The 26,523-nt window shown below is 41.0% G+C and overlaps 1 protein-coding gene across 1 annotated transcript in view; it reads left to right on the forward strand.

Moving 5' to 3' along the window:
• The first annotated feature begins 508 nt into the window (after positions 1-508).
• The window catches only part of LOC5563970 (acetylcholine receptor subunit alpha-like 2), a 93,639-nt gene continuing 67,624 nt past the window's right edge, over positions 509-26,523 (forward strand). Inside the window, exons 1-3 of the mRNA XM_001648229.2 lie at positions 509-1,181; positions 9,828-9,872; positions 22,714-22,823. Of these exons, the coding sequence (XP_001648279.1) occupies positions 930-1,181; positions 9,828-9,872; positions 22,714-22,823 (407 nt within the window). The 5' untranslated portion in view covers positions 509-929. The remainder of the gene's footprint in view (positions 1,182-9,827; positions 9,873-22,713; positions 22,824-26,523) is intronic.

Raw genomic sequence — 26,523 nt, forward strand, 5'->3', positions numbered from 1 at the left:
AATTAGATAAAATTTCTCACCAGCAGGAATGATAACACAAAGTTCGCTTTTACTCCCGTACCATGGAAATATATCATTTCACATTTGCCACGAGATAAAGAAATTAACTAGATCCCAAAACTCTCGTGTATAAAGTTCTTTCGCATTATGTAACAAGCACGCCACTCTAAAATTTTGATAAATTAAATTAACTTGCAATGACATCAGCATGTTTCCGAAAGCCATGCCGCTGGTTCCTAAAAACCAGTTGATACACAAAACCCATTGAGTGGATAATAGTTTCTGCCATCTGATCCACACTCCACCAAAGGAATGTCTGGTACAACAGCAATTCACTGTACAAAAACCTTGGCGTGGCATGTTGTTTCTCAGCATCTCTCCAGCAGCCGCTCATCAATGTATCCGAAACTCTGCAAATTTTTACTCCCTTTCGGCAAGATCATGCGCAGATGAAGGCTGAATCGAGAACAACCATCTCTTGGTCCCCGTATCCGATAGCATCCCTGAATTGTCAAGAGCAAAGCGTAGCTCCATGTAGTCCAACGAAAGAGCTATCCCGAACGAAATTTCTGCTACATATTACGTAGGGAGTTTTTTCCTTACACCAGAATGGCAGCGCCTCTGCCGGTGTATTACGAAACCACTAACAACTAGTAGTAAGCAGCGAGGCTGTCGGAAGAGTGTCGTAAATTTTCGTTAGATTCATTATTTTCAGAAAGAAATTCGTGTTAGAACTCAATCGTGGATGTCAGTGATGAAATTCCAATTAAATGTGACCAGAAGCACAGCGTTACCCAAAACATACAAATAGGGAAGAGGTCATTCACTCAGAAGCATATGAATATCCATGCAAAAAATCGACGTGACAATTGATGACAGCCCGGGTTGTTATGAGAATGATGTTGTGAGAAGTGACAGATTCATGCCAGATGAAAAAATACAATTTATACTCGTGCTTAATCAAACCAGCGAAAATGATAAGACTAAACTTCTTCTTACGAGTGCTTGTAGCATGTTTTCTCCTTGGAACGTTAATTGACCTCTGTGAGGCAAACCCCGATGCAAAACGGCTGTACGATGATCTACTCAGCAACTACAATCGGCTGATACGACCCGTCAGCAACAACACAGATACTGTGCTAGTGAAATTAGGATTACGGCTATCTCAGCTGATAGACTTGGTAAGTAGAAAGAATCTTGGTTTGACCATAAATTTGATAAATTATGATCAAGATGATATCAATTATTCAAAGCAATTTTTGTTCTTCAATAATGCACGAACTTCAAACACTGATAAACAAAATCATGAGGGCCCAATCACACATTTCAAAATGCTGGAGGATGAGCGTCCTCGAGCCATACATACATTTTGAAATATTCATACAAGTGGGTGGGTGTAAAAACGTACATTTTCTGTGTTATGAAATATGTGAATGATCCTAAGCATAAACATAATTCAAAAATATATGTACAAAAGTACAAAAAATATATAATTCATGACATTTACATTCATGACATTTACATAAGGGTGGTTCATAATATTGTTTTACTCGATTCTGGGTATCCTTTAAAATTGGAGCTCATATAGATAAAAACTGAGACTGCACAAGCCCTTTAAGGCTAAGTAGCCCGTCATTCATTTAGGCAGCCATGTTGATTTTGCAGCTTGCAATTTCAAGGTGATAAAACGCAGTCATCTTAAGTGATATTGACTCAGAAGAGTATCACTACTTCCGCTTACAAACAGAAAGTATGCTGATACTTTTTCAGCTATGTCAGTGCAAAACCAAGTGATTTTCTTGAATTCGCAATCGTGTGACAAATCAGCCACAATCATCGATGCCCAGTACAAATTTCAATGACAGCCTACTTCGCCTTAAAGCTTATATGGCAATAGCTATGGAAAAATAAAACGAATCCTTCAACCGATGCCCTGGAGAGTTAGTACTATGCTAATACTGTTAGATAAATACATTCAGCGGCTACAGCTTTGTCGAGGATCGTTTTATAGTTGGACATCTCAATTATCAGTAATTTCTATCCATACAAAAATTTTGTACCAGTTTTGATTTATTTTCTAATTCTAATTCTAAGTGTCTTTCAAAACAGACATTTCAAACGGTCATCAATAAAAATATAGCTGATTAGTGTTTTTTTTTAGTTTTAGTTTTAGAATTACTATATACGAACTAACCCATCGTTCACGATCGATATGGAAGCTAGTCATATCTAATTCGTCCATCGTTTGCCGGAGTGTCGATCTCGAATCTACTACCAACTAAATCCACCTTCGGCCACGAGCCATTCCCCCTGAAACTGCCGCTTGGCATTACTTCATGGGGGAGGCTATTGTGCTAAGGGGCGGTCCATTAATTAGGTAAAACATTTTTTGGCGGCTTTTCAAAAAAACCAACCCACCCACCCCCCTGGTAAGATTTTTTGTTTGAAAATTATAAATAATTTGCATGGCGCGTAAGAATTCTCAAAAACGGCCTCCCCCCATAACCCCTTACGTAATTAATGGATGGCCCCTAACCAGCATTGTTTCTTGCTTCGCTTCCTGCGTGTGACTCACGTGCATCTTTAGTAAATGTACTTCCCTTGCTCTCTTGATACTGCATTTAAGGCTGGCGTCACACCAGGGCCATGTTCTGCTGCCGCTTCTGTGATTGCTACGCTTCGTTGCTCTGCTGCGACGTGTTTGAGGCTGGCAACTCGCCAGAGTCCTACGTAACTTTTGCGTCTGCTGCTAATCCGCTGATTCTCGAGCTCTCCAGATTGGACCAGTTGGATGCCGAGGTCGGTCTAGCGATTCCGGTTAAAGGGTAGTGGTTTGTCACGATCGGTACTCGGCATAGTCCCCGACGGTGGAGCTAGCCTACTCCAGTGAAGAGTTCCTGACGTAGGAATATCTCCCGAAACCGTTAACGTAACACGTTTGTTCCCACTTCACTGCTGCTGACCGGTGAAGTAGTCGATCCAGCGGTTCCGGTTGGAGGATGGCTTCCAGTTCACTGGTGCCCCGACGACTTAAGCCGGTGACTCGCTACGGACAACTCAGAATGGTCCCCGACGATGGATCTATCCGACGAAGATTTTCCTGCGATTCCGGCGGAGAGAAGCTTCCGGTTCACAGGCGCCCCGAAAACCATTTGCCGGTGCTGTTTCGCGATCTACTCGGCTAGTCCCCGGCGGAAGGACATACCCTAATCCAACGCGATGTTGGTTTGTATGTGCCGAGGTCAGTCCTGCAATTCCGGTTGGAGGATGACTTCCGGTTTGCAGGCGCCTCGACGACTTATTACGTATTCTACGCTACGCCCGCTCTACACGGTTTAGTCCCCGGCGGAGGATCTAGCCTACTTCGGTCGCGCCCGTTGGTCTCCTTCATATGCTCGCTTCAACAGACTGACTTGTCAAGTGCCGAGGTCGGTCCGACGATTCCGTCTGCCCCAACCACTCAGAGCCATGTGCTGCCCACTGTGTTAAGTGTCGCTGCTCCTCTCGCCATCTTCATTGTAAAAGAGACATCAACTGGACGATTGTCCTGTTTACCCCGCCCCATTTCTTATCGTCAACACACATCATTGGACAATATGCATCATGTGCACATTAACGTCATTGCCGACGACGGATGCCATCTTGGCTCGCTCATGCTCGATGCGCGGACATTCGAAGACAACAGGGTTTCGTCAACATCGCAGCACCCGATGCATAACGGCAATCTTGCGTGTCCAAACATATTCAGGTATTTCGTGAAGCAGCCATGACCAGACAAAAACTGCATCAAGTGGATATACTCCTCCGTGTTTTCTGTTTACCCACTTCGATAGGCATGGAATTAGTCGGTGGGTCCATCTACCGTTCTCAGCGCTATCCCATTGCTGTTGCCATTTCCTCATGGTTTCTTCTCTGGCTCTTTTCCGAATTCCCCGCGTGCCTCGGTCCCTGTAGCACTCGCTGTCCTCTTCGAGTTGAAGGTTTATAGGGATCAATCCTGCAATCACACAGACTGCCTCCGATAATATCGTACGATACGCACTCGACAAACGCATGGCCATCAGTCTGTTCAGCCGGGAGTGGTTCCTCTTCGTCTACAGTGCTGTCACCCACACGAGGTCAGCGTATCTGCACACTCCGAAAAAATCATGCGATTTTAAGTCTTTTGGATGCACATAAAAGAAGCGAATCAAATGACGTGAATTTGTGTCGCATTTTAAATACGATGGTGTCTGATTCGGCAAATGTCAATCATAGCGGCATCGCTTTCATGACCTTCATCGTGTAAAATTACATTTTTCTTTCAATTCATCTCTCAGAACCCATTTTTACGTAATTTCATCACTTACATCATGTGTCATTCAGTCGTAATGTGAATTACGTCCGGAGTGATTTTCATTATTTTTAAGAGTGTGAGTATCGACGTAGATACGCTCGCCAGTAGTCGCTTCTTGCTGCTGCTGATCGCTGAATTGTTGGGCATGATCCGGTATAGAGCTGATATCACCTTCACAGCCCTCTCACATGCATAATCGACATGGCTGTTGAAGATCAGCCGATCATCGATCATCACTCCCAGATGTCTGACTTCTCGCTTTGAGTCGATGGTACACTGTCCAACAAAATTCTCACACACTGCACTGCCTTTCGGTTGCTTATCATCACTACTTCGGTTTTGTGATGGGCTAACACAAGCTTCTTCTCTCGTATCCATTCTTCCACGGCGTCTACTGCCTTAGTAGCAAGTATCTCTACTTCCTCTATCCTCTAACCTCGCCGATGACTACAAGCACCACGACATCCGGGAAGCCGACGATCTTCACACCCCGGGGGAAGCGTTCCAGAGGGTCGGGCTAAAAATAGAATAGAAAGTAGCTCTTCAAAATCTTAAAAAAATACGCGGGGACCTCCAATCTGGGCAGCGATTCGGCGATCGCAGCCCATCTGGCACTGTTGAAAGCATTGTTTACGTCCAGAGTGACCACACCGCAGTACCGATTTCCTCTCCTTGTTTGCTTCCGCGCCGTCTCCATAGCTTCCACGACCGTTCGGATGGCATCAACGGTGGGTCTACCTTTTCGAAAGCCGAACTGCATGTCGCACAAGCCGTTTTCTCCCTCCGTGTATTTCATAAGCCTGTTTAGGATTACTCGCTTCAGCACTTTGCCAACTGTGTCTAGAAGACATATTGGCCTATATGCTAAAGGATCTCCAGGAGGCTTGCCTGGTTTCGGCAGCAGCACCATCTTTTGTCGGTTTCAAATGTCGGGGAAGTTACCCTCCTCGATATATTTTTGCAGCACGATCCTGAACATATCCGGGTTTTTTTTGGATTGCTGCTTTCAGAGCTTCGTTTGGAATACCGTCTGGTCCCGGAGCCTTCCTGATGTTTAAGGCTTTCGGCACCACGATCAGCTCTTCGTTCGTTACCTGGGTTTCTTCTTCGTCGTCATCCTGAGCTCCGTAAGGTGTGGACGGTCAGCTCGTCGGTTCGTGTCGCGGGAATAGTGCTACAATGATGGTCTTAATTTTCTCCGGACACCTATCGGGTGGTGCAGCTGGGCACCTTAACTTCACCATTGCAACTCTGTAGGCGTTACCCCACGGGTTTGGATTGGTGTTGCGACAGAGCTCCTCCAGACAGGCTTTCTTGCTGAGCTTGATTTCCCTGTTGAGAGCGGTTTTTGCCGCCTTGTACGCCCGCAACGACGCTACGAGAGCAGATCAGCGTCGTCGCGGGCTCTCTGCATTCTTCCCGTAGCCCGAAAGCAGCTTCCACCAGCTTCCAGCCCAGCAAGTTCATTCAATAGGCTGGGCGGCGACCATGTCGCGGTTTACCTTCCAACTACATGGTTGCATCGCACGCTCATGCTAATGCCGCTGTCAACTCATCCTCAGTAAAGTGCTGAGCATTGCGCTCCAACCTCAACGCCTCAACGAACACCTCCTTGTACTCCGCCACAGATTGCCTCAGCAAGAGTTGTGCTGTGTCACAGTGGTTGAGGTTTATTTGAATCACCTCCATTGTGGTTTGGTAGCAGTCGCCTTTATGAAGGCCGGGCACCGCAGGCCTCCTGTAATTCTCTCCGTTAGCGCAGATCATACACTTTAGCAGCTTCCAGCAGGCTTGCGCCTTGTGGCCTTCTTCTCCGCACCTTCTGCATAAATTACTCCTGTCAGACCCCTTGCAGAATCTAGCAAGATGACTGTACTCGTGGCATCTATAGCATGCTTCCGGTTTCTAAGAGACACTCAGTGGACATACTGACCAGCCTACTTTTATCTTCTCCCTTTTTAGTGCCTTGACGGACGCTTCAATTGGAAGCTTGATTGGTGATATTAGTATTCCAGATGGCCTCTTCCTTATGCGGATCAGCATCTGCACATCCCCTAGCTCGCACTACTTTTTCATGGCAAACCTTTTATCTTCGTCCGTAGAGATTGCGTCCAAGTTCTTGCATTCAAGGACCGCCTCTGGACACACGGCGTGTACCACTTCTTCTACGCTGAAGTACTCTGCTTGAAGCAGTCGTGACATGACTGGAACTGTGTACGGTCTTCTCACATGCATATTCGACGCGACTGTTCGTATTCAGCCGAATGTCTAGCAATACTGAAACACCTGGGTTCAGCGTATGCTGTGATGCTATGGCATGCCCCCGACAGTGATCTCAGCGTGCATGACTGCTTTGCGGTTGCTAGCTAGTAGCAGCTCCGTTTTGTGGTGTGCTATCTTCAGGTTGACACCGTCAATCCAACCTTCGACCAGGCTTATTGCCCCCGTCGCAGTTCTACTTCCTCATGCCTCTCATCTAATACCATTAGGACAACTTCATTGATATTGCTCTGAGCTTCATTGTATATGCAAAGATTATCAAAAGTTGTCGCTTGTAGGTTTAGTAACTATATACCAGAGTATTCTGGAGTTTAAGGCAGGCATGACCCCAAATATTTATTATTATTTCATTAATTGAACACGTTTGAACTGAACTATGAAGATGAAGTTGAAAATACATCTCTTTATTCCACGAATCTTATCATTCTAATACATAATTTCTCGTTCAATCGTTCTAACATAATTTACGAAATTCGTGAAAAAAGTTAGCATAGTAGAATTTACGTTATATACAAAATACTTAGTAAATCAATGTTTTAGTGTACGAGAGAGAAGATGAGCAAATTTGCAACTCGTCAAGGGAATATTTACACTCTAATAAATCTAACAGAACTAATAATAATAGGATCATGAACCGTATCGTGAATTGCACCTTTCTAGACACGCATAATTTGACAAGCAGTCCAGAAGAGCCTTTTTCCATTACACCTGTTGTTAGTTTTAAGACCTTTGTTTAAAAAGATTTGGCTTCGTTTTATAATCATCTTAACACTGTCCAGTGTGAAAAGTCTTGACGTCGAGATTTTTTTCGGGTTTGATATTTTCTCGACTTCCAAGAGCACACAGTGCTTGTCGCACAAATACGAAAATGATTAACACTGCGGAACACGTTTTTGTCTCAAGCACCAAAATACCGCTATTCACTCAATTAAGAGTTGCTGACGCTTAAAATTGTGACGTGCTGGAACATTTATAAAAAAAGCATTAGATTCGGCAACCCCAAATCTCCTCGAGACACATAATTTGACCCTTGAGACACGCAAAAATATCATTTTTGTTACGCTGTGTAATTGGCGAAGAAAGTGCTTATATAGGGCAAGGCTGGAAAGCATGCTCTATCCATGTACGGACGTAAAGTCAAAAAAAGCAGTTCAAGTAGGACCTGGCTTAAACGGAAAGCTTTTCACAGTCTATTCAGCGAAAGTATAGATTTTGCTCTAATGATTCCTTCCCGAACATGCTAACCCATACGTGTTTTAAATGTCGGGTTGTCTCTGTCAATTGCACTCGTTTCAGAATACCATCAGGTACTCTCGAAGTGCACTTAGTCGCTAGAGACTTCGTCGCAAATGTAAATGCATGCTTCAATCCCACATACATTATAATGGAAACTGAAAAAATCGAGCAGAAACAGACACCCCCTTCTCCATATGTGATTGCAGAGCATCTCACATATTCGTAGATGAATAAGCATGCCGGCAGATTTATCTCAGTTCTTTTCCGATATCTCTACTGAAAGTTGAAATTATCGTTCCATCCAGAAACGAGCAAGACTAGACGAGTGAATCATCCTTCAGCTTGGAACAATTCGTTCTTCAGTGCCCGCTGAATGCATGAGTGAAAATATTATCGTTATTTAAACACCGTGTGATCTGGATAGAGGTAAAATGGTTTGTAATTCGATTTTGACATTTAATTCTGTATGGGGAACGTTGTAATATTAGTTATAAGGGAGAGGTTTAACACGTATAGGCCTGAGTGAAAGCAAAAATGCTAAATCCCTCACCGCCTAGCAAATATTAAACAGATTCAAATAATGTTTTGTTATTTTCCTTGCAATGATATTAATTTTAATATTCAACATTATAAATGAAGTTGTTTGCACCATTTATAATGTACCGGATGTGGCCACTCGGACTTACTTGGCCACTTAGTCGTAAATTTGAGGCGTCCCAGGGACCCGAAAATGGTCATATATAGGTTCAAAAAACAGGACACATGGTTATCCAATTCAATCGTTTTTAAAAAGATTTACGCTGATGCGTTTTTCTTAAAATTCCTTGATCTAGCGGCCACATTAAAGCCGATTCCAGAAATTTTCTGTGATTTGAAATTTGCCTACCTACAGGGATACAGAAAAACAGTACCTTTTTCACCCAACCTGACCCAGCGACCCATCGAAATAACACCGACCACAAGTACATTCTCGAGATCCTTTGATCACTTCTAGAAACTAGATATGTGTACGAGAATACCGTCAAAAATGTTTGAAATGTGTTAAGTATTCGCTGAGCGGTAAGAGTTTTATTATGATATTTCAACTCAGGCCTATGGACTGATGAACGAGTTCACTATCTGACATTTGAGCGGTGCCGTGTTATATACGTGACCATGGCAACGAGTGAATTCGGCACCGCTCAAACGTCAAATTAGTGAACTCGTGCATTGGTCCATACGGGTTAAAGGAGCCGTGTCGATTCATTCCAAATTTCCGGTGATTTAATCAAAAATGTGTTATAGGACAAATAGTTGCATGTTGTAGAATTTGAATGATGTAATTATTAAATAAATCCACTGGCACAGATGAAACCATTATTAATTATTTTGAAACCGAAAATTTCAAGGAATTTTGAAGGAAATTCTAACCTCGTCCTTATAAGTAAGGAACCCAAGGATCGACGACAGCAACTACTTATGATACAAAGGACATTCTGAAAGAAGCGTTGAGCGCTAGAAAAATGTAAGAAATTTTTTACTAAAGGCTAGTTTGCTACTGACAAGAAAAGGAATCGCCTATCTCGATGCGTGGAAAATTTCTTCCCAGAAATGAACCAGAAAGTCACATTTTTCTGATCGCAGTACGCAGTTGAGAAGAAATGTAATTTCAAAGGGGGCTCTCTGTAGCAAATTTCTTGATTCATCCAGTCAAGGATTTTCTTTACTTTTCTTGAGCGAAACAGCATACTTAGCTTAAAAGTGTAAAGCATTTAGCTTTAGAGTTCATCGACGTGAACTCATTCTGAAACATTTCGAATGCAATGTACTACATACATCATAGATTAGGCACTATTTAATCATCGTAATTGTAATAGGGAAGAAGTCTAATTGTGAAACTCAATTGAAAGCCAAATTTATCAAGAAATAAAAATATCTCTCTCTCTCTCATCGCATTGTACAAAAATATTAATTGTAACTTCTCTTTTCATTTCAGAATCTTAAAGATCAGATATTAACGACGAATATTTGGCTAGAACATGTAAGTAAACAAACGAAGAATAAATCATGTCGCATAACAATAATGATGAGGAAACTCTGAAGCCATATAGGCTGGTTTTGTTGGCAATGTAACTTGAACTCGGTTTTCACGGTTGTACTACACTTCTCCGAATGTCGTTTACCTGAACGCCAGTTCCCCGAAAAGTTCTTGGCACTCATAATTGTCAAAACTTTTTACATTTCAAGTTGATCAACGAACCGGTAATCGGATATGCTCCCTTCTTTTTTTGATTGGCGATGCATTCGAGTTCTCGAGTTTTCAGCATTTTTGGCAATGTATGTTTAGGTTGGTAAATGGCTGGGCATGGCGTACCATTGGTACTTCGCGTACTTGAAGGTATAAAATACACCCATATGTATGGTCCTTAGCCTCCTGCCCGGCAGCTCATATCCTTGTGGTACTGGCCGGAGTGCGAGCAACCTTAGGGAAGATCCGGTAACCAACCCCGGTGGGAGCTCTGGGTATGCTGAGAGTGAAGGAGGGTTTTCCTTTGCTTTTGCTTCTGCAAATCTGAAGCGGCTGTACTCCATATTAGGAGCGGCTCACAACAGCGTATGTTCCCCACGTCCGGGCCAGCTGATCATCGTCCGAGTGGCAGAAAAATATCCTAAGCTAGACTGCGTACTATGGTCCTCCGAACATTTAGCTCTAAATGTTCGGAGGACCATAGTACGCAGTCTAGCTTAGGATCCCTCTAGGGATCCCTCTAGGGAATGGTCCTTCGGAAATCTAGTGTCAGGCCCTGCAAGCCAGCCGTAAAACAATAAATCAACGAGAGAATACGAACCAAGACAATCTGCGAAGATTGATAAGCGATTGGAAGCTCGGTACGTGGAACTGTAAATCTCTCTACTTCATCGGGTGCTCGGATTCGGCATCGTAGCGTTGCAGGAAGTGTCTTGGAAGGGATCAATGGTGCGAACGTTTAGAGGTAACCATACCATCTAACAGAGCTGCGGCAACACACACGAGCTGGGAACAGCTTTTATAGTGATGGGTGATATGCAGAGGCGCGTGATCGGGTGGTAGTCGATAAATGTGGACTTCGTTGCCGTGCGGTTAGTGTCACCGAGGCATTTAACCGCATCGTGCTAAAGAGTGTGGGTTCGATTCCCGCCTCAGGCCGAAAAACTTTTCGAGAGGAATGTTTTCCGACTGTGCCACTGGGCGTTGCATGCTAGTCCGTTGTCTAGTGTGGTGCTTCCTTCAAAGGGCAAATAGCTCACTGGAAGCATTAACGTGTAGTGTCTTTTTAAATGAGAGAATGTGCAAGTTATGGATCAAAGGCCGGATCTTCAACTTCAGCATAAAAAACGTGCACAGCGCTCATTCCGGAAGGGCTGATGATGATAAAGACTGTTTTTACGCGCAGCTCGTACACGAACACAACAGCTGCCAAAGACACGACGTCAAAATCATCATAGGAAATATAAACGCTCAGGTTGGCCAGGAGGAGGAATTCAGAACGACTTTTGGAAAGTTTTGCGCACACTGAGTGACGAACGAAAACGGCTTACGATCAATGGATTTCGTCACCTCCAAGAATATGGACATTCGTAGCACCTACTTTCAGCCCAGTCTTCCATATCGCTACATCTGGAGATCACCATTGCAGACAGAATCACAAATCGACCACGTTCTGATTGATATACGGCACTTCACCAACATTATCGACGTCAGGACATATCATGGCGCTAACATCGATTCTGACCACTATCTGGTGATGGTTAAACTGCGCACAAAACTCTCCACCGTTAACAACGTACGGTACGGCCGCCCCGATATGACCTAGAGCGGCTTTAGTAACCGGATGTCGAAACTGCATACGCGCAGCACCTCGATGCAGCATTACCGGATGAGGGTGAGTTGGATGACGCCCCTCTTAAGGACTGCTGGAGAACAGTGATAACAGCCATTAACCATGCAGCTAAGAGCAACGTCGGGTACGTAAGACGGAGTCGACGGAACGATTGGTTCGACGAGGAATGTAGGCAGATTCTGGAGGTAAAGAACGCAGCGCGGGCGGTAAAGCTGCATCAAGGGACTCAGCAGAACGTGGAACATTACAAACGGGAATGGCAACAGCAGACCTGCCTTTTTTGGGATAAAAAAAACCACCTGAAGGAGATGTATCTCCTAGGTGGACAGCGAGGAGATGGAACAGCTATGCCGGTCTCAAGAAACACGCAAGTTCTATCAGAAGCTCAACGCATCCCGCAACGTGCCGCGAGCAATCAAATGGTGGAAGCAGCACTACGACGAACACCTGAATGGCGCTGAGAGCACAGGCAATGAAGGTCGAAACAACGGAGGAAATGCCTTCGTCAGTACTGCGGAGGATGGAAACCAACCAGCCTCCACTTTGAGGGAGGTTAAGGATGCCATTCACCAACTCAAGAACAATAAAGCTGACGGTACCCGACCAGACGGACGAAACAAGATTATAACAGAATGTGTTCCCCTGATATGATTTTTTTATATCACCAGTTGTTATAAAACATGTACCGTTAGTAGTTAAAATAACAAAAATTCTAACAAAATTTGCACAAAATTAATCTAAAATCTAACAGACCTTGTTACAATTATATCAAAATTATATCAGAATGTGTTGCAAGGGTGTTACAAAATAACAAAATTATTGCAAACTAAGTTACTGTTTATAACATCGAATAATATTTGCAACAAACTTATAAATGCGATGTCAAAAATATAACAAATATTATTATAAATGTGTTACTTTAAATATAACAGGCTGAGAACAAAGCCATCTTGATAACAAAATTTTATCAACTTCTGTTATTTTTAACTGCTGCTGATAGGAATGTGTTACAATCTTGTTATGTGGTTCTGGTCGGGTAAGGATGGTATCGGAGCTGACCCCATGAAGAAAGGCTCGGAAAGGCTAGCCGATCAGTCTGCACCGACTGATAGGTACAATTTGGGAAACAGAAAAGCTACCGGAGGAGTGGAAGGAAGGGGTATTATACCCCATCTAAAAGAAGGGCGACAAGTTAGATTGTGAGAACTTCCAAGCGATCACCATTCTAAATGCGTCCTACAAAGTATTTTCACAGATCATCGTTCCGTCGTCTGTCACCTGTAGTAAACGAGCTCGTGGGAAGCTATCAAACCAGCTTCGTTGACGGCCGATCGACAATGTACCAAATCTTTACTGTACGGAAAATCTTCCAAAAATATCGTGAATACCAGGTCCCAACGCATCATCTTTTCATCGATTTCAAAGCGGTATACCATAGTATCGACCGCGTAGAGCTATGAAAAATCATGGACGAGAACAACTTTTCCGGGAAGCTCACGAGACTGATAGAAGCAACGATGGAAGGTGTTCAAAATTGGGTGAAGGTTTCAGGCGAACATTCCAGTTTTTCTGAATCCCGCCGAGGACTACGACATGGTGATGGACTCTCGTGCATGTTGTTCAATATTACGCTACGGGGATACGTTTCAGGTGGTCGACGAGTTCGTCTACTTTGGATCCTTGTTGACGGTTGATAACAACATTAGCCGTGAATTCCGGAGGCGCATCTACGGACATGAAACGTGGACGATGGTCGGGGAGAACCTGCAGCACTTGGAGTCTTCGAACGCTGGGTGCTTAGGACAATCGTTGGCGGTGTGCACGAAAAATATGTGTGGCGGCGAAGGATGAACCACGAGCTCTCCCAACTCTACGGTAAACCAAGAATACAGAATGTGGCCAAAGCTGGAAGGATACGATAGGCAGGGCATATTGCAAAAATGCCGGACAGCAACCCTGCAAAGATGGTTTTCGACTCGGATGTGGTTGGTACAAGAAGGCGTGGAGCGCAGCGAGCTTGTTGGTCGGATCAAGTGCGTATGCGGCTTCAAACCGAGTATTGTGGCGTGAAATTCTTGATTTAGTATTATCTGTTTAAATGTTAAACGATTTGGTTATGTCAACTAAAAATAATTGCGTTTTTTGTTTTCAATTGTCTGTGCCATTTTGCTCCAGAAGCAGGTTTGTATGTGAACTTTGTATAACTTTGTTATTTGACTATTATGCAAATTTCAGCAAAAACAAAAAGCAAAAGTAGTTTTTCAGTTTTCCAAATTATTCCTGCACCCTGATGAAAAAACATTCTTTATAATATCATGGATAATAGTTTCCAATTTCTTAAGTTTAGGCCAGAAACACATGTTTACCCAATTTTATATTTTTCATTTGGACAAATAAATTTGGATTCCAGGAAATACGCTGGCCGAGAACCGGAGAACGCGAATTCCGAGCGGTGGACCCCATTGCCAACACTTCATTCAAGTACCACATCTACTACAGCGGTGGCGACAGAGCAGAAACACATGTTTACTCAATTTTATATTTTTCATTTGGATAAATTCAGAAAACTGTTTTTCAATTTTTGAGATTTTGCAACACCAAAGACCGACCAAGAAAAACTGTAATTTTGAATAAATTTTATTTTTTGTATACTTTCTAAAATATTAAATAGGAACAACCACAGTGTTAAAAAGTAAAACCTTTGTGGCGTGTTTGCCGCCTAAGTAAAATTCATACATGATCAAATGTGTCAATTCGAGTTATTTTTTGAATTAAAGTTTAAATAGTGTATATAATAGTTTTGAGGCGGGAAAAATTGTCAAAGTAGCAAAAACACGATTAAATAAAATCAAGATTTTGTCAAAAATATTAAAATCCTATTGACCGGATTTTACTGCAACAAGTAGAATTAAAAAAATGTAACTTTTTAGCAATGGCACACATTTGTTGCAAATTCTTTATCACTTACCTAAAAATTGGCAAAGATTTAGCTAGTATCCGGTTAGTTAGAAGGCAATACTTTGGAAACGCTGCGGCTACGACATGCTTGTTGATTTAGTTTAATAGCTGATCAACTTGGTGATTGCGTTTTTCATATTATTTTAACGAGAAGTCAGTAAAAGTATATGAATTATTGATGTTCGCTAGCGCATAACGGCTCACCATAGTAGCATGTCCGAAAAAACTTGAAACTATTGAGAACCAGGGCTACATAAAGGTGGATGATTGCGATGGCTATGACCGTGTAAAAACAAACGGACATTACTGTATCGTGTCAGCCCCTCTAGCACGATGTAGGTAGCGCAACCCTGGTTAAGTGGCCTATCGAAGACTCTTCACCAACCAAGAAAGGCAAAAGTAGAGCAAACGGATTGATTTTACGGCAACAGATCAGGCAACGAATAAAGGACAATGATTGGAAAGTTGGATCTTGGAACGTGAGAAATTTGAATGAACCCGCGCGTGTTGGGCTCCTGGCTCGTGAACTGCGGAATGTCGGCGTGAACGTGACAGCGGTGGACCCCATTGCCAACACTTCATTCAAGTACCACATCTACTACAGCGGTGGCGACAGAGCAGAACGTGGAGTTGGCTTCATAGTGATTGAGAAGCTGATGAAGTGAATTATGAAGGATGAGTTCTATGAGAGCCTGGATAAGTCCTACGGAGAGTGCCCAAAACAAGACGTCAAGATAGTCATCGGCGACGCAAATGCGCAGATCTGGAAAGAAGATTTCTTCCGACCCGTCATTGGAACGGAAAGCCTTCATTCCGTTACCAATGATAATGGCCTGCGGCTAGTAACCTTCGCTGCTGCTAGAGGGATGGCAATCAGCAGTACCTACTTCGCACGAAAGAATATCCACAAACACACCTGGCGACACCCGAGTGGCGATGCCTGCTCCCAAATAGACCACGTGCTGGTTGATGGGCGACATTTCTCAGATGTCATGGATGTCAGGACCTTCCGAGGCCCTAATATCGACTCGGATCATTATCTCGTTGTAGCTAAAATTCGAGCGCGGTTATCCAGCGTCACGAGTTCCACAACAAACAGAACGCTGCGCTTCAATATACAACGCTTGTCGACTGATGGGGTAGCTGCGCAGTACCGTCAGCAATTAGACGAGCAGTTGGGAAGAATAAACGTTGCTGGGGACGTCAACAGCCTGTAGGACCCTATCCACGAAGCTGTGACAACAACGGCGCGGGAAGTGATCGGCACTGGTCAACGACGAAGTCGAAACGACTGGTTCGATCAAGAGTGCCAGAGAGTGACAGACATGAAGAATGTCGCCAGAAGCGAATCCACCGCAGAAAGCAAAGGCAGCACGAAGAAAGTGTGGTAGCTGACGCTCAAGAAAGCATGAACTGGAATGATATGCGGAGATTTTATGCAACGGTCAATGGTGCGCGGCACAATATTGTACCAGTGCCCGCCATGTGCAATGATCGAGAAGGGAATTTGCTGACCGATAAAACGGCGGTGGCTGCCAGGTGGAAGATGCACTTTCAGCAATTGTTGAACGGTGGAAATGGAAATGTAGCGAGGAACAGGATGAACATTGATGACGACGATCAAGCTCCACCGACCATAGGAGCGATTAAAAAGGCTTTTAGCGAGCTGAAGAACTGTAAGGCTGCTGGGAAGGACGAGATCCCGGTCGAGCTTCTCAAGCACGGAAGCGAGCAGCTTTACCAGTCGATCCACCGAGTACTTCTGAAGGTATGGGAGGACGAAGAATTGCTTACCGACTGGTTGGATGGCCTCATCCGCCCTTTCTACAAGAAAGGGCACAGACTGGAGTGTGCCAATTACAGAGGAATTACCCTGCTGAATTCGGCGTACAAAATTCTGTCGCGCATCCTGTTTAACAGACTGCGACCGCTCGAGGAGTCCTTCGTCGGCGAATACCAAGCTGGTTTTCGTGAGGGCCGTTCGACACCGGACCAGATGTTTAGCTTGCGAATGATCCTAGACAAATTCCGGGAGTATAACTTGCAGAATCACCATCTGTTTATTGATTTCAAGGCGGCGTACGACTCAGTGAAAAGAAATGAGCTTTGGCAGATAATGTCTGAAAATGGTTTTCCGGCGAAACTAATTAGGCTGATACGTGCTACGCTGGATATCAACCTCGTTCGGGACGTTAGACGGATTGAAACAGGGAGACGCACTTTCGAATTTACTGTTCAACATTGCACTCGAGGGCGCTATTAGGAGATCTGACGTGCAGAGAAATGGCACTATTATCACAGAGGCGCACATGCTCCTTGGCTTTGTGGACGATATAGACCTAATTGGAATCGATCGCAGACAGTGAGGATAGGCCTGACCATTAATTCTACCAAGACGAAGTACATGGTTGCAGGTCAGATAGAGTCAGGCATGGTGGTGTAGGTGCTAAGGTAGTGTTTGATGGGGATGTGTTTGAAGTTGTTGAAGAATTTGTTTACCTTGGAACACTTGTGACATGTGACAACGACGTTTCCCGCCAAGTGAAAAGACGTGTTGCGGCTGCGAATAGGGCCTTTTACGGACTACATAACCAGCTTAGGTCCCGCAGCTTCCAAATGGAAACAAAATTCGCCCTGTATAAAACATTGATTCTTCCGGTGGCTCTCTACGGGCACGAAGCGTGGACGTTGAAAGAGTCAGACCGGAAAGCTCTCGGTGTTTTCGAGCGTAAAGTGCTGCGGACAATACTCGGTGGGAAACTCGAAAATGGTGCAGACGCATGAATCACGAGTTGTATCAAGTGTACAAAGATGCGAATATTATCAATCGTGTAAAATACGGCAGACTTCAGTGGGCTGGTCACTTAGTGCGAATGTCGGAAGAAAGAATTGCGAAAATAATATTCAGCAGGGAACCAGGTAGAGGTCGGCGACTTCGGGGAAGACCACGAATACGCTGGCTGTACGCAGTGGAAGAGGACCTGGCAACCCTAAACGTTCGGGGCAACTGGAGAAGTTTCGCCCAAGACCGACGAAGATGAAGCTCTACAATACGCCTGGCAATGGCGTGACGCTACGCTGTAGCCATCAAGGTATCAAAGAAGGTATTGATGTTCGGAACTTATTCTTACTGACCTTTTGCTCTGTTCAATAAAAAGTTAGTTTTGCTGTGTAATCAGTTATTGAAGAAACTACTAATGAATACTAATAATTTTGTAAGAAAAATTCTGGATTATCGCTAATTTTGCGAATCACAGTTCGAACCTAGTTAAATAAATTCCGAGTACATAAATCCAGAATAAGTGTGTACTGCTACTCAAAAAGCGAACGAAATTGACAAAATAAAATATTGTGCGGGATAGGCAAGCGGTCAACCTCTCTAGGCCCATTCTGATGAGTCAAACATCATTTCCAGTAGTCTTAACTTTTCTTATCGTGAAAACTACTTTCTTTTTCACTGTCCGCTGCACTGCCATACCTATATGCTCTCTACGCTGGTTAGGCGTGCAGAATAGTACTGCTTCCACCTTTCAATTACTCCATGTTTGTCTGTCAGAACGCATTCGTCCTTATCCCGGCATATTTCAGCTCGCGAAAGAGAACCTTTGCGGGAAAAGTTGATCATCTAATATACTGCCCATAAAAGCATAACTGTCCCATATTGATTTTCTAACCAACACCTTTTTTCGTGGTAACATCCATATTTCAATATGTACTTTACTATGCATATCAAAATTAATACACTTTGTTTGAAAATATTGTGGAAAAATATGAAGTTGATGCAGTCCCATATTGAAAAATAAAGGCATAGCAGTCTCCATATGAACTTTGAACCCAAATAGCAATTGCAAAACGTGAATTGTGTTCAAGTTTATATTTTTTGCTAATCAATAGAAGCAAAATGAGTAATATGGGTGGTTGTGTGAAATGAATATGGCATGTAAAAATGTACTAGAAAATTATGAACATTTGTATGAGAAGACAAACTTCAAACTTTGAGCGCTATTTTCTCAATGCCTACTTTTTCCATATGGGACAGTTATGCCTTTATGGGCAGTATAACTTCCATGTTACTTTAGTACGTTACAGCAACTTCTCCTTTTGGTATTGTTACTTGGCGGTAACAAAACGTAACGTTACAGCTACACGTGTGCGTTGGCAATATATTTGCTTGTGTATTCGGCAAAGGCAGGCCTACCCAATGAACGTTATTTCATTTTGTGCAACCCACGAAGAGACTGAAGAATCTGCTCATATGTGACCTGTTGACTGCACGATCAACTATTTTAATTTTAATTTCTTTTCACTATTTTTAACAATCTTTAAAATTTACTTGATTTCAAAAGGTACCGTAATTCGAGGTGTAGTTGATCAGCGGGGAGAAGTTGATCATTCCTGTACCAACATGTATAGACTATTTTAAGAGCTATGACCCGATTTCAATTATCACAATTTCTGAGTTGTGGCATTACCTGATAGCTACTCTTGATTTTCATAAATTCGTTTTAGCATTCAGGGTAATCATTTCATGGAAAAACAGATTTTTTAAGAAATGTTTGATGAACTGTTGAAGGGTTCTTCTCCAAACAATCGACTATTTCCACGACTATACAAAGCTACAATTTTAATAAACTGTTTCATACATTCCAGATATGTTCTGTGTACCCAGTTTTGAATTTGTATTGAGGATACAAATTCTTTTTTTTTTTTGAGAAAAAATGATCTTTTTGCAAGAAGGTTGCTAATTTCAAAGAAAATTGCCTACCTTTAGGCGTTTAATGTGGTGTAATCTGTAATCCACAATTTTCAATTAAAAAATTAACCGATTTATTAATAAGTTGTAAGATTTTTGAGTCTTGATTCAGATTCAGAGACCCCAAATTTAGTGAATAGCATATTTCTTTATTTTAGGAAACCTATCGCAGTAATTGATCAACTTCACCCCGGAATCAAAAACACCACTTTTTGATATCTAAAAAATGTTTTCGTTAGTATGATGATAATTCGTCAAAATTTCGTTTGTATGATTCGTTAAACATTCAACCAGTACAGGTTTTAAAAATATTTGGATGATAATACATGGATCCCGCTAGGAATTATAGCACAGAATCGCTCAAAAGTGATCAACTTCCCCACAGTTTACGGTATTCAAATACTACATTTTTTTGCGGAGCTAAAATAAGTACTTTTTTGAGTTTTTAATTAACATTGGAATTGAGATAAAATAGTTGATGTTAAGGGGAAAGGATCCAAAATCTATTCCAAAACATCCAAAAAAGTTTTTCGTTCAAAATCAAGAAAGTTTACATGAACATATGCTCACTATATTCTATTTATCTTACTGAAAAAAATGAACATATTGTTCGGTAATCCAATCCGCATGGTCATTAAACTAATTAGCTCATTACACGTGGTGAATTATGAGTGAAATCACTAAAAAAAATCCACGTGCTCAGGTGAGATTTGAACTCACGACTCTTATATGCTGGACTATCGCTTTGACCAGCTAAGCTACTGAGCCACTTGACGGCCCAATAGTTCCGAAGGTTATAAATTTGGAATTCAAATCCCAACAGTTCACACAGATCTTCTTAATAACCCATATCCATTCATCTCATATATGAACACACGCACGCAGAGCGTCAGTTTCTTTGGAGTTAAAACTGTTTACCTGTCATAGATAGACATGGGTGATGAAAATCTGTGTGAACTGTTGAGGTTTGAATTCGAAACTTTTAACCTTCTTAGCTGTTGGGTCATCATATGGCTCAGAGGCTTCATAATCACATTCATAATTTGTACCTTTTACCACGCGCAATGAATAATTAATTTAGAGAGAACGTATTTTCATCAGATCAATTTGAGTTTCGGATAGAAGAATTGCTTTTGAAGTTTGTGTGCTGACGATGATTACGGTTAATTGCTAATTATAAATAAAATCGATTTTTTTTATTCTTTCATGATCACAAGAATAATTTTACGACCATGACTTTCTCCAATGTGGACAAATCAAAATAACAAAAATTGTTACCAAAAGATCAATTGAGCAAACGCAATCACATTGTTTTATAGGCTACATGTTCACAGCATTCTTGAGTCGGATCCTCAAAAAATATTTTTTTTTACAAAATAGAAAAGTTTTTACAAAATTCTTGACTTTTTTCACGGAAAACTTGGAAAAGATTCTCACGATACGTTAAGGTGGAATCTTATATTATCTTCAGCAATATTCCACGGAATCCTAGCCAAGACTATGAATTAGTCCAGTGCGTAATGGTCACAAAATTCAATACAACATCGGTGGAATTCGAACAGAGTTGTTCGCGGGTTTCTGACATAATTCTGTAAAGGATGGATGGATAACATCTTGGACAGCATTCTCACAGATTCCAGGACAGGGTTTTAAAACAAATCTCTAGTGAAAGTCTAAAGGAGTTCTGGTCACTGTTTTGACCAAATTTTATGTAAAACTCTCATATGATCCGAGGCAGCCTTTTTACAGCATCAGATTTATGATTCTCACAAAATGCTGGGTGATATGTTTAAATAATAATAAGTAGGGAAAGTGTACCAGTTATGGCCATAGTGGTTCCCTATTTGGCCATATGGTAAATTTCGATAACTTTCACATTTTGAATCTTTTTGAATGTTTAAGCATCAAGATATATCTTATATCTTTTTACTAAAACTCACAAAATCTTTCAAAATGTGAAAACATTCAAGTAATTCCGTATGGCGAAATAGGGAACCACTATGTCCATAACTGGTACACCTACCCTACTATATAGCAGGTAAAATTCTCAAAAAATCCCATAAGAATTTCTTATAGAACTCTGAGATTCTTATGCAATACTTAACATCATTATCACAGAATGTACTGCCCATGTACGCAAAGTCGGCGTAAGCGCCACTGACGATTTCAGTATATATTCGTTATTTGAACAACAAATAATAAGCACCAATTGCTTTTTCTTAATTTCTCGAAGAAAAGATCTTTTCAACTGACTGACAAATTTTCATAAAGATTCAAAAATAGAACTAAGAATAACAAGATGATTGGAATGTACAATGCTGTGCTTCAATCTAGATGCTAATCGGAAATTCACATGTTCTTGGTAAACATTCAACCACACCACCCACTATTTTGATACTCATTTCCTGTAACTGCGTCCGCTGGGTTACATGTTTTGTTAGCATAAAAATCAAGGCAGACATGCAGCATCCCAACGTGTTCTGCAATCTTCTTTGTCCTCCGTAATTTATGTCATGTTTGTGCTCGTGCTTTTCCTGCCCTATCCAAAAACTTTCACCCCATTTCAGTAGCATGTGCCTCTCTGTGTGCCAGCCGCTGGAGGAGGATGAGATGCTTGTGCTTCTGTTCACAGATGGTGATGGCGATGAGGCCAACAAATGACCAGGAAGACCACACGCTCGCACCAAGTCCACTGTGTGTGAACATTCCAAAACCAAAAGCTTTTTTCCGACCACCCTTCAGCCATCACCATCACGAGAGTCAGTAGGGGAATATGGTCAAAAATGCTTTAAGGATTTTTGTCGTTTTCCCGTAAAAGATGCACATCTGAAGGCCTTTCGAAGTGCTAACAGTAACTATACAATATTTCCTAGACATCGCTATGAAAACATTTCTTATATTTGAACTATTCTGCGGGTATGAATCATGTCGAAAAGTAACTTTTATTAAAACATAATGGTAGTGATTTACAATCACCAAATATGTGGGGTAGAACCAAGGGTAGAACGCTAAGAACAGAGAGTTAGCAACTAAGCTTCTCCATGAGTTTGCTTTGTAGTATGGAAACGCTTGAGCAAAGAATGCACGCTGAATCGTTCTGGATATGCTTCAACGAGTCCGGCAATTTTACCCCATCAGTGCGTATTGGGCCATGTTCCCCTACAACGACAACATCCCACGGAAAGAGACTAGACCGCGATGTTGAAACATTCCCTTCCAAGCGCCCAAGCGGTTCCATGCATAAGTGTATGAATATAGCAAAGCCCTGTTTTTTCTTCCTTCCTTCACAGGAGTGGCAGGATCATAAATTTAAATGGGATCCAGCAGAGTACGGCGGTGTGACGGAGCTGTACGTGCCATCGGAACACATCTGGCTGCCGGATATCGTCCTTTACAACAAGTGAGTATCCACCACCATCCCTTGATGCGATAATCTAATTTCATTTAGTTCGCGTTTTTTCTAGCATCAATTTTCAAATACGTTAAGCTCTCACGAGTTGGCGCATTTTTCTTTTTTTCCCAAATGCGCCATTTGGTGTAGCCCTACAAAAAGATAACTGTTCTCAATGTAAATTAACTGAAACGTCACATGTTCCCGTATTGGTTTGTAACTGAAGTTCGTACTTCCAAATAGTTTTTTAGCTTTTTTTCAATTTCAACGATTTCATACATTTCGCAAATGCGAAAGAGTAAGCAAAAACATAATTGTTGTTAAATTCACAAAGAATTGGCTAAATAATAGTTTCAACATTTTGATCAGCATTCACGAACGCTACATCAGAGAAAAATGTTTTTTGCAAACTAAAAGTAAAAATATAGTTTTCCTTGCAAAAAACTTAATCGCTACTTTTGTGATCAAATTTTCAGCGTAAGCTTCTAGTTCTCCTGATTTGTATTCTTGAATAATTGAAGTGTTAATTTCAATCATCTTCACTTTAAGGACCATCAATCTACCCGATTTGTGTAGTTGCCCACCGCATCCTTTCAACTTTTTCCATCTTTTGAATCTTCTGAGTTCATCCAAGGCATCATCAGAATAGGCGATGCATTGAGATCTGATACTCACGATTTTTTCAAAGGGTTTGTTGTCTAAAACCTCATTAAAATTGCTCTTAGTGCCAATCAGGTGTTCATCGAGGTGTTGCTTCCACATTTCAACCACCTAACATTCCATGAAAATACTCCCATCCTTATGGCTGCACATCTCGGCTCACAGCACTAGGTCCTAGCGGGATTCCGCCTTAAGCCAAACCATAATAGCCGTCGATATACCGAACATTTTGAACGACGAATACTTTTGGATTTTGACAGTTTCATCATTACCTACCAGGTAATAGTCACAGTCAGAAGCTATGTTGTCATATTCATCAAAATGGCGTTGGTGAGTGAATTTGATGGATCGCGCCGACAATTTTTGTTGCATAGGATTCATCGAATGTAGCGCGGTTGTTGCAACATGGCGAGATTCGAGCGCGTGCACGGAAAGGAATAACAGCCGTGATGGTAAAAATAAACGGTTAAGGAAAATCGATTGAGAATTATTGTGCAGAATAAAAACAAAACGCTTTTTGAATTGCGCAAGTCTGTCTGATGTATGCTACGCAGGTATTTCATATTTCAAAGGACTACGGAAGTTCGCGAAATTTGGAAAATACCGCGAAATAAACGAAGAATTGAAATGACAATCGTAATAAATTTTAGAATTAGGCAATGTTCAAGAAAATCTATCATTGCATTACACTTGCTATCTGGATTGAACGAAAAAAGTGGTTTTTCAATTTTGATGATTTCTGATTCTGATTCTTAAACCTTAATGAAAACAGTTTCTATTTTGGATCTAATCTTCCACCAACAATTTTCCAATGTTTATTTTAAATTAGGTGTCATAAGTTATCTTCCCCATACCGTTTCAAATTCTGTATTGACATTTAGGTATATATTGCTTTTATTATCGTAATTCGTAAAACACGACTTACTTTCAATGAAATATCGCGTAATTTTAATCCTTTAAGGATATTTGCACTGAGAATGTGTATTTTGAGTATAATATGATGAAATGTATGGAACCGTAACAAAGCTGCGGAATTTCAAGATTTTTACCGCGAATTTCCATTGTCCTTAATCACTTTTCTCGCGTTCTTCTACAAGTGTTTATAATTTACTTTGATATCGTCAGCATCAAACCGGATGGCGCACAAATTCCTCAACTCTTTCATACAATACTCATGTACGGAGCGTATATAATATTCACATATTGATATATTAGATGTGGCGCTGGAAGACGAAAATTACTTTTGAATTCTTCCAGAAATACATGTGGGATTCTCATGGAAATATCTCTGAATAACACAGAATAACTCTATGACTTTACAAATACTATACTCTACTGGGATTATTTTGAAAATACCTCTGTAACTTTTCCGAAAATATTTCTGTAACTATTCCGAAAATACCACAAGAAATCTTCTGAAAATATATCTGTGATTTTTTCTGATATCCTTCTGAACATTAACATTTTCTCAGAGGAAATTCCTCTGGGATTGTAAATTGAAACACAATTAGTTTCTTCAAAAAATCTTCTTGAATTCTTCCAGAAACCTCTAAGGAGTTCATCAGGAAACCCTTCCGGGATTTTTCCGAGAATCTCTCAGTGATTCTTCTGTATATTCGGTATATCCCTGACATTCTCTCAAAAATCCCTCTTAGGATTTCGGTAATCCTTTTGAACATGTTTAAGTAATACTTCTGAAATTATTCCAAAAATCCTTTTATCGTTCTTCCAGAAATTCATATGGAATAGTTCCTTTCAGAAATCTTACTGGGATTCATTGTGAAATTTCTATGGGATTCTTAAAGAATTGCTTGTCGTGCTTCTGAAAATCCTCATGGTATACTTTGAAAAATTCACCTGGATTAATTCCAAAAATCCCTCTGACATTATTTCGGAAATATCTCAGAGATTCTTCCAGAAATCCCTCTGAAACTTTTTGGAAATTGTTTTAATTATCCCTCTGATATTTTCCAGAAATCTTTCTTATTCTCTAGTAAATCTCCCTGGGACTCTTTCAGAAATCTTTTTTGATTTATTATGGAAATTCTTCCAGGATTATCCAATACTTGTTTTCTGCAATTCTGCCAAAAATGTTTCAAAGATTTGTTCGTAAATCTTTCTGATATTCTTATGAACCTTTTTGAGATTTTTCTGGATATTTCAAAGATTTTTCCGGGAATCCTTCAGGGATACTTTCAGAAATCCCTAGAAATTTCTTCCGGAAATCTTTCTGAAATTATTTTTTCAATCACTTTGATATTTGTATAGTACTCCTTCTGTAATACTTCGGTAAATGTCATTAATACTCTCCCGAAAATCTCTCTGTAACTATAATATTTCAAAATTTACTATTCATACTTTGGGATTCTTTCGGGAATCCTTCTTAAAATTCTTCCGGCAATTCGTTTTGAATACTTACGGAAAAAGAATTCTTCAGAATCTCTCTGAAGTTTTTCCAAAAATTCCCCAAAATCAATCTGGTACTCTTCCAAAATGTCCCTTTTGTATTTTTTTTTTCAAAAATCTCGCTAGAATCATTACAGACATCTTCTTGCAATTACTTCAAATATTCGCCTAAGGACTATTCATTTCATAAAGTGGACACCTTGTACATGCAATATCTTTTTAATTTATCAATGAAAACGTTATCAGTTTTCTTTACATCAATCGACTAATGTTGTACAATATTGTGATAATAAAACGGCCACAAAAATAATTGAATTTCACACTAATAAGGCAAAACGTTAAGAACAGTTGATTTTTGGAGGTTATAGAAAACAATGATTATTATAAATTGGCTGGAAAATTCGACAATCTATATTTTTTATTTCCAAAAAGGGCCTGTTCTTCGAAAGCATCATCAATCAAAAACCTGCATAAAAAAATCAAGGTATTTTTTCCATGTATCATAAAATCATTTCTCATTTATTTCTTTTAGAGAAAAATATTTTAAATTTTCGGTGGAACTTATATGAGTAGAAATTAAAGGTTTAAAGTACGTCCTGATGGAAGTACTAGCATATTATCAATGTGGAAAACAACCTATGCC

This window comes from Aedes aegypti, chromosome 3 (assembly GCF_002204515.2).
Source record: "Aedes aegypti strain LVP_AGWG chromosome 3, AaegL5.0 Primary Assembly, whole genome shotgun sequence".
Lineage (NCBI taxonomy): Eukaryota > Metazoa > Arthropoda > Insecta > Diptera > Culicidae > Aedes > Aedes aegypti.